We start from the raw sequence: 12,462 nt of genomic DNA, 5'->3' as shown, positions 1-12,462 counted from the left end.
AGGTATGTTTACTATGCACTTATATTATATCAAATAAAGCACGACAGATACAGACCCCCAACACATCCAAGAAATCAGGCTTAACTGAAACAACAACAACTCAAAGATTCTGTATTCCAGAGAGAACATTCAATAGCATGCCCATTCTGGAATGAGCCTGCTTAACCCAGCCATAGCATAGGTAGTCATTTATACAACAATCTCCTCAAATAGAATTCCCAGGGCTCTAGCCCAAGTTGCCACATTGCTCATCATTATAACGTTGTTAAGCCTATTAGGGCCAGATGCCCTGGAGGAGGAGGATTTAGTAATTTGTTTTAGAATCAGCTCCTCCATTTCTATATGCCATGGAGCAGCCCACTCTTTCCTTAATAGAGCATTCAGGGGCTTCCTATATACAGCAGCAAAACGTTTGCACCATTCCCTCTCTCCTATCACATTGCTCTGAGGTAGCGGTTGGAACTCTCCGACAAGAGATCACACATTTTATGAGTTCCCCTTCCACAATGCTCCGAGCATAGCCTCCAGATCATTCTGATGGCGCTGATGTTTCTGGCCCTGTATCCAGTTTTTGTATTCATTCTGGAGAGATGTATTCTTTAGCCTGTAGGCCTGCGGGTCCAATGAGGAATTTATTAGGACCCTTAAAGGTTTCCGGAGGACTCTTTCTTCTACATACCTCTTCATCAAAGGAGTGCAAGTGATGTATACATCGGATAGTGGACCGGGCATCCAGCTGCTCAACTCACCAAAGGAAGACTTGTGTACACTCCAAGTACAGCTCTTCATCATTTATACCTCCATATCTTCTAGATGGCTCTGCATTCAACCCCCCCCCCTTTCCTAAAACTTAGCAGTCTATTCTTGCCTTCATTTAGAGTCACATCAGGGCAGAGACCTATGCGAACCTCAGGGAAAACCCAATTTATTGATGCAGAAATACTACTATGGTCACTTGTTCAGCCCTCCCAAACTTGAATCTTCTCACGGAGGGCACATAAGCAGGGGGACAAAAAACATAATCCAATGTTGAGCTTGAGGAGCCCCCCTTCCAAGTCGAAGCCGGGGGAACATCTCCCCTTATGGCACCAGTTGCCATGACCAGATTCCACTCCATTAAAAAATGTAATCAGTGTTTGCCTTTTACCAAACAACTTTTCTTCCCCTTGCCCCCCCCTCTGCTTATCAGGGTTAATACATTGTGCATTTAGATTCCCAGCTAGCAGTACATCAGGTGCCCCTTTGCTCACTCTTATTTCTAGGAGTAGTTCAGCCAACCTTTGCAGAAATGCTCCAAGTTTGGCTCATGCTTCATTCCAATAGACATTCACTACCACCATTGTTTTCTGGGTGGTTTTCTGGATGAGATTCAGCCTCCCTGCCAGTATACCCCTCGTATTTGTAGGAATCAGCACTGAATCAGAGCAGCAGGAATTACAAACTGCTATTACCAGACTACCTGAGGGTCTGCCAAAGTTTTAATGCAAGGCCAATTGCTGAAAAATTGTGAAGCCATCTATCCGGAAAGACTCCTTCAGCCAAGTCTCCTGTAACATTATCAAGTCATGTTGACCAAAAAGGAAGAGTCTTATATCCTTTGTTCTAAATGAGTTCGGGCCCCTGGTATTCCATGTCACAAATCTCCATTCTTGTGCGGCTAGAGTGAGTCCTCCCCTATGCCTAGTTACTCAAATATTTGATTTAGGATCTCCGGCAGCATTGACCAGGCCTTTGCTTTATTATTGCTCAGCCGTATGGCACTTTTCCCAGTTGTTTGCAGAGTGTTCGCCAACCCATCTGTATCCACTCCCCCCCACCCCCTACTCAGTCTCCCCTGTGGCCTCTTTGGTTCCATCTCTGGACATCTCGTTGAGACTTCATAGTTCCTTTTGCTTAGATCTTCACTCGCCTCCAGGATCGCATCCGGGGCCGATATGGAGTTCGAGTCGATTTCCAGTATGGTCACGAAGTCTCTGTCTGGGAATCAGACAAATTCGATGTCCTCACTGGAAAATAACTATAGGTCAGATTATTAGAGTGCTAAAAAGGCATTGCGATTCAGGGTACTATGTTCTCCCCTCTTTTTTGTTGATTTTAACCAAAGCATCGGGATTGCATAAGGGCTCAGACCCCTGTGCGCCAGTTAACCTGTTTGGGTCTGCTCAGAGGTGTGGTCATCCTCCCTAGGGCTTAATTAACTGAGGGTACTTTGTCGGCATGGAGTTTTCCTCGCATGAAGATCAGAGAGAGCTTGATGGGTTTCTCTGGTTGGATGGACAGTGGAGGCAGAGTTCTATTTTCCGGGCCAACCCCCCCCCCCCCAAAGCCCCAGGGCCCTTCTGTCTGTATATCAATTATTTCCTTCGCCTGCACATTGCCAATTGAATTAATTCAGGCAACTTTGTGGGATCGGCCCTCGCCGGCGTCTCCACCTCTGGATATTTACTGCCACTGTACCTTCTAGGTTTCTTAGAGCATTTTTTTAGATTGCTTTTGGTTTGGGCACAGCCAAGACAGGGTTGGAAAAGGATTGTATGAAGCTCGTTGTGGTGGAGTTGTTATTCTTCCCGATTGTTTGCTTCTTAGTTTTAGGGACTTGGTCTGCTGGAGTGTGGTTCCCTATTTTTCCTTTCCGTTTTCTTATCTTCATTTTATTCCATTTTAGAGGGGCATGAGCAGAAGTAGGTGTGCTGTTAGGATCCAACCTTGCAGGCTCTACCTCTTCAGAGGGAGCTTTACTTAGTCCCACATCCCGTTCACTCTCCACCGCATGCGCCAATCGCCGACATTCCTCCAAAGCTGAATTCGATAACAGGGTGTCATCTAAGATTGTAATTGGGGAATTTTCTGAAGGCTCCTCTGACCTTAATTTGAGATTTTCAATGGGCTCCTTTGTATTCACCGCTGGAGTTTGGCATTTTTCCAGAATTTTATCCAATTTTATCAAAGCCTATGAAGTTAAGGCCTTATTCGCCGCCTCTTCCCGTGACTGATTTTTCAGGTCTGATTTCAACCTATGAATGTTTATTATAGTGCCGTTTATTACAGTTCGCAAACCTCTCAGGGAGGAACCACAATCCCCTATTTCCTTTGTAAGTTCCATTAGGATCCCTGAATGTATCTGAACGTCTCATTTTAGTAGTTCAAAAATATTCACAATCAAATTCAAAACAAAATTCAAGGCCTGTAATGTCACCTCAGTGACCGTTGCTCTGGACTGGGATTCCATGGTTGTTTGTCCGGCAGCAGAGTCTCGTTCCTGTTGTAATGTCTGAAGCTGGGCGGAGGCCAGGATTGCGTTCAGATGGATCAACGGAATTGATGCGCTGTCTCTAAAGTGAGAAACTCTTCTTTCCTGCATTCCTCTCAGGAGCTTCAAAGACTGGTCACCTTCCTCCCCTCTCATCGAGCTCCATAAGGCTTACTTCATTCCCTGTGCCCATATGCACCCTGTCTCCAAAGCTTCTACTTGTTCTCTTTTTAGGAAAGAAGTCCTGGATTTGACATTTAATAGTGGTGCTTGTCACCGTAGATTCAAGACCGGCAGAAGAAGAGACCTTTGCCGTTGTTTTGGAGGAGCTGTTGCCTCCTCCTTTTCCTGGATGACTGGGGGCGGCGTGTCTACAGCCCTAATCTGATCTGGTTGTTGCATACGTTGCTGCAGAGGGGATATCCCGCTTCTTGCAATTGAATTAGAAGTACTCTCATGCACCTGTGCTTGAATATGTTGACAGTTTTGAATCACCGCCAGTGGTTGTGGCGACAGACCCTCAGATCCTACCTCCACACGTGGCCCATTATGGTCCGAGGCTCGTAAGTCATCTGTCATTGCCCCACTCTGTAGGAAATAGAGGCCAGATGTTTAAATTTCCGAAAGCGGGCAGCGGGAGGAGCTGCAACCCAGGGGCGCAGCGACTCGGGTGATTTCAGTGAAAACTCTTGGCAGCTATAAATAGTGTCTTTTTAGGAACCTTGTGAAACACCCCCCTACTCGCCCCCTGCTAAGATGAGACATGGACGGTGGGCAGTGGTAAGTTAAAATGGGGTGGTGAATGGTGAGGGGCCCCAGACGACTAGCTCTATCACCTCTCTCCTAATAATCCCCAGAGTAAGTCTTTAAATAGACAGTACAAATCACTGCACCCACCGAGACCTATCTCAGTCCGCTAGCGCGCTGTTCAAGGTCCTTTATCCGACACCCAGAATGATTCCTTTTCCAGCACAACGATCACGGAGAACAGACTCTGGGTCAGCACAACATCACAGACCACCTCTCCTCCACCAACAATGTTCAGCATTACAGGATTCAAAGTTTTCTATCATCCTGAATGCGCACAAAATACGCATTCAGCATTTTTTCCCCATTCTTTTCTGTCATTACCACCAAAAAGTACAGAATTACATCTTTCCTTCTCCTTTCACACCAATATTCAACAACCCTCAATTTACACCAGGGATGGAATGGGGAGATTTTCTTAGATGGCAATAGGGCAGGTGCCTAGAGTGAGGGATATGTTCGGAGACCTCAACGTTAAATCTTTTATAGAGCGCAAGGAAGGGTTTGAACTGGGGAAGGAGAGAGGATGTGGTAATTTTAGATAAGGAATTGGTTTTAGAATACAGAATTTAGAGAGGCAGCCACTTGACCACTGACCCAGTCTGAGTATTACTATCTACGCACAATGGCACAAGGGGCCTAATCTCAGGGCTTTACGGGCCTCTAGCAGGCATGGGGCCTCAACCGAGTCGGGCATACATGGGACATTGGGAGGGGATGCTGGGGAAGGAGATCACACAGGCCAAATGGGAGAAACTTTAGAGGGATATGCCAAAGCTACTGAAATCTATACAACTACAGGAAATATGGCATAAAGAGATGTTTAGATGGTACCGTACCCCAGCTAGACTAAAGAAAGTCTTCCCTAATACATCACACAAATGCTGGAGGGGATGTGTAGAGGTTGGCAGCTGGTCCCTGATTTGGTGTTGCTGCCCAAACCTGAGAGACTTTTGAAAGGAGTTACAATAAGCATAAACATCAGTATTTGGGGAGGCTGGTAGGGCGAAACCGGAGGAGACGCTGTTGGGGGTGGAGGGAAAGGACCTGGGTGGGGGTTGGCTCTAAAGTAGGCATAGAGCACGAAAATAGTTGGTTTTGGTGGCTATGGTATTGATAGCCCTAAAATGGAAAGGGGAGATGTACCCACAGTCCAAGAATTGCTGAGGAAAATCTGGGAATTTGTAGCCCTTGAGTGGGTCACATATGGCCTCCAAAACAATAGTGTGAACTTCGAGGGATTGAAGTGAAGTGTTGGCCTTCCTAAAAGCAGATTACAGGGCTCAATGCTGCCCCCAGAGACAAACTGTTGGACACAAGTTAAGGCCTCCTATGAGGTTGCCCATGTGGTGTACTGGACTAGTGCTTGGTATGTCTCACCGTAGGGGTGGGGGGAGAAGAGGGATGGAGGGAGGCAAGGGGGCTGGGGTAGTTAGGGTTATACAAGAAACAGTAATGTGGAAGTCTTTGGAAATGTGATTTGTCTGTTTGCTCTACGGAAAATCAAAAATAAAATAATAACAATGACGGCTAAATAACATACCTTTACTATGAACAGAGATTCTTGTGACAGTAATCTGGGCAGGAGCAGGCAGTAAATGTGAAGGAGTGGGGACATTGCCAAACAACACCTGAGAGCTGTGCGTACGTACACACAAGCCATTTCTTCCTTTTTAAGAACTCCCATTACTTTGGTTTTGCTGAACAGGTGGTGTTAAGTGACAACACTATTTGCTGCTCTATGAAGTTTTTCAAAGGGCCCTTTAAAAGCAAGAACATTTCCATTCACTCTGCCAAAAGAAACATGACTCTGAAGAAATACCCCTTCTTCAAACACAGCTATGTTTGCATTGCGATGCAAGTGTGTAACTGTTACTAAAAGGTGTCACTGTTACATTAAGTAGAATGTTCATGACAAAGATCATTTTTGTATGTAAACAGATGGATTTCTCACCCCATGGAAGCAATATGAACCACTAAGGAACTCCTTTATGAGCTGCTCATCAGTCAGTTTGGAGATATGGGTGGTTCCGACGGTTAGCTGTTGCTGAACTCCAATAGCAATTGGTTTGTGGATTGAAGAAAAGGACTCTTCTTTTGTTGATTGCATTTCTTCCTGAAAGGTTTTTGTGAATTACTGCATCATAGACACAAAATACATGCATGGAATAGCAGTGACATACATTTTACCCACCAAATATTTGACAAATTCGAGTTTAAATGCAATATGTATCATTTCAAGTTCAATAAAAATGTATATTACAAGGGTCTCAACCCTTCAGAATGAACTGTGTATTGTAGTTAATGTCAACATTATTGATGTAGGTTGCAAAGTTATACAACCTCTTGAAAAAACCAACCCTAGACCCAGTTGGCCAGCCTACCTGCCCATAAGAACCTCCCATTCATTGGCAAAATCCTCCCATTCATTCGTAAAATCTTGGAAAAATTACTCACTTAACTACTCGCCAGAATCGAACAACCACACCTCCTAAATGACTATCATTCGGAGTTCCAACCGAAGTGTAGCATTGAGACAGAGACCAACAAGGTGGTGGATGAAGCCCCCCAAATCATGGATAATGGAGTCTCCTGCCTCCTCTACCTCCTTGACCTGTGGAACACGGTATAATCCTCGCTGACAGAGTGGGATTCTTTGGAAATGGCCTGAACTGCTTTTCCTCCTAGCTCTCGGACAGACACCAGGCCGTCCAGATGAACACGTTGCATTCTAAGTGACTTCAAGTCTCCTGCTGAGTCACTCCAGGATCAATCTTCTCACCAATCCTTTTTAACCTTTACATGGGGTCTCTGGGTACAATCCTCAAGGATCCATATATAGCCATCCACCAATACGCGGACGATACTCAGTTGTACATGAGTAAAAAGCCACAGGACAACAGTCATCTCCACAATTACCTAGCCATCATTCAGTACTTTTTGTCGACTGCCTAACTCAACTTAACCTATCCAATTTGTCTTCATTGGTGCCCCCACTAAACAACTTGCCCAAAGATGAATCTGTGATATGTACCTAGAAGGGTTTGATGCGTAAATCTCTGATTCAGCAAAATCCTTAGGCTTCATCATTGAAAGCAGCCTGTCCTTCCAGAAACACATAGCCAAGAAGGTCCAAACGGCCCGTCAACAAATCTGCACCTTTTGAAAAATCTAACCCTTCATCCCACTGCAGGACTTCTAGACTGTAGTGCAGGCACTTGTGCGTCTTCCACCCTGATGGGGAAATGCCCTCCTGACAAGACTCCAAGCTGCTCACTTGTCTACCCTAAAAGCGGTCTACCGTTGCTGCAGCACGTCTTAGATGTATGGAAATTTGACTGAATTACCCCTGCCCTACGCAAACTACATTGGCTACCTTTCCAAGCCAGGGTACTGTGCGAGACTGCATTTATCATCTACAAAGCAGTCACGAGCAGCACACCAGATTACCGGACAGCTAAGTTCCACACCTCTGGTGGCACCCGCTCCTCGTGCAGCAAATCGAACCGGTTCGAATAATAACTCGTCCGCAAAAGGGAGGACCCGCTAACAATCCTTCTCGTCACGCACCCTCCTTCTGGAACTCTAACCCGGAATCGGCCCGGAATGGCTGCACAATTCTCCAATTTCGCAAATCTCCCAAAACGTGGCTTTTCTCACCAATACCCAACCAAGGACTAATCCCAATGGATGCATGTACAGACAGCAACTCGCAGTACTGCACTATTTTCAAAAGATGCAGCCCAAACGCTAGCTACCAACACCATGTACAGCGCTGCGCTGCTCTCTAGCTAGGTCCACACTTTAATTTTGAGTTCAACACACATGACTTATTTGAATTTTATTGTTTAGAGTATGAAAATGGAATCAAAGACACTTAAAGCAAAGCTAGGTAAACGTCAGGTCAAAAGTCTAGCATCCGCAAGGAGGCACTTGAGGAATTCTCACTGGTACTGTAGCAAATAACGCATAATTACCTTGCCACACTATCCTCCTTTAGTAAAGTCTTGTGTCAAAATGGCCTACTCCTGTCCTCACACTTTAAATTTAAATAATTTAATACAAATTGTGGTTTTAATTTATTTGATGCTGTGCAATATTTACATTCTGACGTCAGTTTTTGTTTAATGTATATAATTACTCATGGTAAACCAATAAAGAATGATATCCAATATGTTGTTGCTTTGTATCCAAAATGTCTCTCACACTCACCTGGGCAGAAGTCATTCAAGAATTAGGAGAATGGGGGTGCTGTTGAGCGATTGAAATGTGAGCAGCTAGCTCTGCACGCTATGCAAGATCTGAGGGTGATTTTTTGTACTCATTTTGCTTTCTGAACCTTCACTCACTTTGAGTGTGTTTTACCCTACTAAGTTCAATGGAGCCGAATTGCCTCGGTAAAACCGCCACCACAGCGATCAAGCCGCTGTGCCTCACACTCACAGTTGGATCTGCGGCGCATTGACGCCTGCTTTGCTATGGAATATCAGAGAAGTGGGACAGCTGGCACTCATGAGACCCTACGAACAGACAAGTGCCGACAGTAGTCGAGGCTGCCGTTAGTCCAGAGTGCACGTAAGGAGTATGACGAATGGTGGATGGGAGAGCGAGATGACCGGAGAATAACGTGAGGCGTGTCTCATGTTGACGTGTCTGATGCTGGTGCCATGTAGCCATGTAATATTTGGTATCCCGTACATTTCCACCCTCCACTCGTCTTCGGCTGTCTTCATAGCCGCAGTCCGAGCACCACTAGAAATAGACTTAAGTAGGCTAAGTAGCTGAGGGTCGAGTTGCTGTGAGCTGCGATCATTCATTTCAGCAGTCAGAGAGCATTTATTTGCTGGCAAAAAGGGCAATTTTGAAATGCAGTCCTGGTTTAGTTGTACATTATGAAACATTTATTTTTCTGACCTACATTTTTTGTTTTGCATCATAAATTTATAATCGAGAGTATGAATGTAAAGTTTAAAAAGCTGTACACATCAAGAAACATATTTTTCTGTTTACTATCATAAAATAACTAGTTGTCTCTATGTAAAGAAAACTAGAATTGGCAAAGCCAATTGCAGCATACAATTAGGACAAAGTCTCTGAATGTAAAGAAAAGAAGCATTGGCAAAGTCAACAGTTTTGGCTTTTTGTAGGCAGTGCAGCCATTGTGGCGAGTTCACTTGTGTTGCTTTCAGGCCCCCGTTAAAAGAAGGTATGAGATTTCCATCGGGACTGTGGGGACCACTGCAGTAATTTACATGAACAGTGCAGCGATACAAGTCTTGATTTTACTGGTGTCCTTAGACTTTTGCTTTGCACAGTGCCGCTGCCGCTCATTTCCTGTGACCTGGTGTTGGAAGACGCCTATTTCAATATAACAGGGTTTGGACATGTTTCATGAAATAGCACATCACCTGAGCAACATGATTCCTTGTGCTTGATGTTCATCTTCTGTACAAAGGTATCCACTATTCTGCTGAAGCCTTCCAAGAGACAGTATCAATGTGGTGATGGCCACTAGAGTGCCTTTGCAACTGGTCTCATGGCACAACAATCTGCAAAATTAAACATCAGCAACGGTAGAAAACAGATCAAGTCCAGATGAGCCGCCTGGCTTCTACTGAGAAATCATTGATCTGTCAAAGATCCAACAATGTATCCACTACTGAAATCCACGACTAAAGGTACCCCCTAATATATCTGCAAGATCTGCCAGAATCTTAAACAACAGATAGCGCCTGAAGTACCGTCTTGAGAATCAAGAATCTAAACCAGGGGTCTCAAACCTTTATGTTGGCTTGAGCTACTTTCACTGGAGGGCCAACAGCGAAGAGATACTTGCAGGCGATATCGGGGGTCGGGATGTTCATAAACATTGGAACTTGTACTCATTTTTTTTTAGCTATGAGAAGACACCATGTTCTTTCTCCTTCACAGATGAAGCGCCACTTAAGGACTGCTGGGAGAATAAGCCATCGCCTATCTCCCTACCCTACCAATTACTCCCGGTATGGGTGCTGCATTTTTTTTGGGTAGAGGGGCACACAATCGCATACTGAGGGAAGCGAGGGGCCATCCCCATGTCAAAACCAAGCAATGTTGGAGCACAGCGAGCAGCAAAAATAGTTAAAAAAAAGCTAAATGGATGTTCCCCTGCTCCGAGTCTACCTGGGTTAAAGCTGGGATATCAGTATTGACGAAGGCATGGGCATTTTTTATGAGAAATGTCAAAGGGCATGCATGTTTTCTGTAGGCGGTGTGAACGAGGCACATCATTTCTTTAGGGGGGGTGGGAGGGCTAGCATGACAAGTGCCTATCAGTGGCTGAACCAGGATGACACTGATGACACCGACACTGATGACACTAGCATGACACTGATTAACGTTGGTAGTTTTAAACCGGCTTGGCAAAGTGGAACATGGAATGGCATTGTTCAAAATGAAAATCAGGAGTATGGAGATGAACCCTGGCATATTGCAATAGATAGGGCAGATAATGAGCTCACTTCGGGAAGGAGCAGGCATGCTCAGACTGGCTTATTATAGGGCAATAGGCCTATGGCTGAACCAAAAAAACACAAAATGCCGGTGTTGCCAATGTTTTTTTTAGTCAAAGTGGGACACTTTTTGGTCAATTTGGCCCAGTTTGATGAGTTAATGAACTCTGTGGCTTGTAGTTTTGAACAGTGTTGCTGAATACATATTCTTCCAAATGCACAATTTGCATTACAATTTATCAAAACACTCCCCTTTGGTTACTATTCAGTGTCACAAAAGGAATGAATAGCCATTTGCAACTGTGGGCCCCTTTTTCATTGATGCTCCGAGACAATTGTATGGCCCAGTCCGTTCCTGGGAGCAGGGCTTGCTCCCAGAGCCCTGCCGTTTCAAAATGTAGCTCCTGTAACTGAAAATTAGCCCAGAATGAAGGAGACATTAAGTGTAATAGCTAAATGTCTCTGTTCCGCCTTGGGCTAATTTTGAGCAGCTGGATCAAAGGCTCAGGGGGTGCACTATTTGCTGGGCATCCCTCCGTTTTATAGAGGCAGACTTGCAGAGTACGAAGTTCACTTGCTGAACATTCCACTCTCTCCTCACTGTATAAAAAAGAAGTCTGCCAGGCAAAACGTAATTCATATGATGACCGCATATCGAAATCCAACTCCAGTATGAAAGAGCTCTTCTCGATTCTAAAGGAACTCAAGTTCCCCATTGCCATTCAGGACACCGGTTCCAAGGACAAACCTTGGTGTACGGATATCCAGCAAGCCCTTACCAATAAAATCATCACACTCCAAAATAAAATCAAGCAAAAAAAAAAAATGTACTCAAAATTCAGGATCCACCTCATACCAAGAACTCACTGGTGCATAGTAACACCTTCCACTTCTCCAAAATGACCACCCTGGAAGTAGAAAAAGTTATCCTGTCGCTTAAACCTTCAAACTGTAAAGGTGACATCTGCCCAGCACAGCTGATAAAAGACGATGCCAGAGAATTATCCTCCTTTATTGCTAAACTGATCAACGCATCCTTCGCTTCAGGTACAATCCCGGCCAACCTTAAACAGTCCTGGGTTCTCCCTCACCTAAAGAAGCAGACATTAGACCCTCTCATCCCTACTAACACCCGCCCTATCACGACGGTACCGTTTCTCCTTAAGATTCTGAACAAAGCCGCCTACATCCAAATTCAAAGGCACCTGGAACTACACAACCTATTCGGAGAAAGACAATCGGGCTTCCGACCCCTACACGGAACAGAAACTGCCCTCATAGACTTGAAGTCCCAAATCGATGAGCTAAGAGACAAAGGGAGAACAGTACTCCTACTACTCCTGGACCTCTCAGCGGCCTTTGATTTGGTGGATCATAGAGTCCTCTGTAGCCACCTGGACTCCGCCGCTCATTTCTCGGCAGAAGCCATTGGATGGATCAAGTCTTTCTTGAGCGAGAGAACGATGCGAGTCTTCTCTCCCTCCGCGGAGGCAGATCCCACCCCGATCTCGTGTGGTGTCCCTCAGGGCTCCTGCGTATCCCCAACTCTATACAACATTTTCACCAAGCCCCTGTTTGACGATCTGGTTCATCTTGGTATCACCTACACTAACTATGCAGATGATACACAGATCCTCCTCCCGCTTTCTGGGGATCATGCTAAGGACACGGAATTGGTGAACAAGGTATACCTGATCATCCAGGCATGGATGGCCACTCACGTCCTTTGTCTCAACGATGATAAGACAGAGTTGATCATCTTAGGTACCCGAGCCAATATCAATTTGCCTCCTTCAACATAGACGAGAATATCATCCAAGTATCCAAGGATGTAAAAACCCTGGGATTCTATCTTGATTCTACCCTATCTTTTGATAAACAGCTAAAATCCCTTGCCTCCTCCACGGCCTACAC

General features: G+C 45.1%; 1 protein-coding gene across 1 annotated transcript in view; it reads right to left on the bottom strand.

Moving 5' to 3' along the window:
* The window catches only part of ERLEC1 (endoplasmic reticulum lectin 1), a 1,019,547-nt gene that overhangs the window by 446,729 nt on the left and 560,356 nt on the right, over window positions 1-12,462 (bottom strand). Inside the window, exon 9 of the mRNA XM_069608229.1 lies at window positions 6,012-6,173. Coding sequence (XP_069464330.1) covers window positions 6,012-6,173 — 162 coding nt within the window. The remainder of the gene's footprint in view (window positions 1-6,011; window positions 6,174-12,462) is intronic.

The sequence above is a fragment of the Ambystoma mexicanum genome, chromosome 4q (assembly GCF_040938575.1).
Source record: "Ambystoma mexicanum isolate Mex_15411 chromosome 4q, UKY_AmexF1_1, whole genome shotgun sequence".
NCBI classification, from domain to species: domain Eukaryota; kingdom Metazoa; phylum Chordata; class Amphibia; order Caudata; family Ambystomatidae; genus Ambystoma; species Ambystoma mexicanum.
This window is presented reverse-complemented; position numbering and strand designations above follow the sequence as displayed.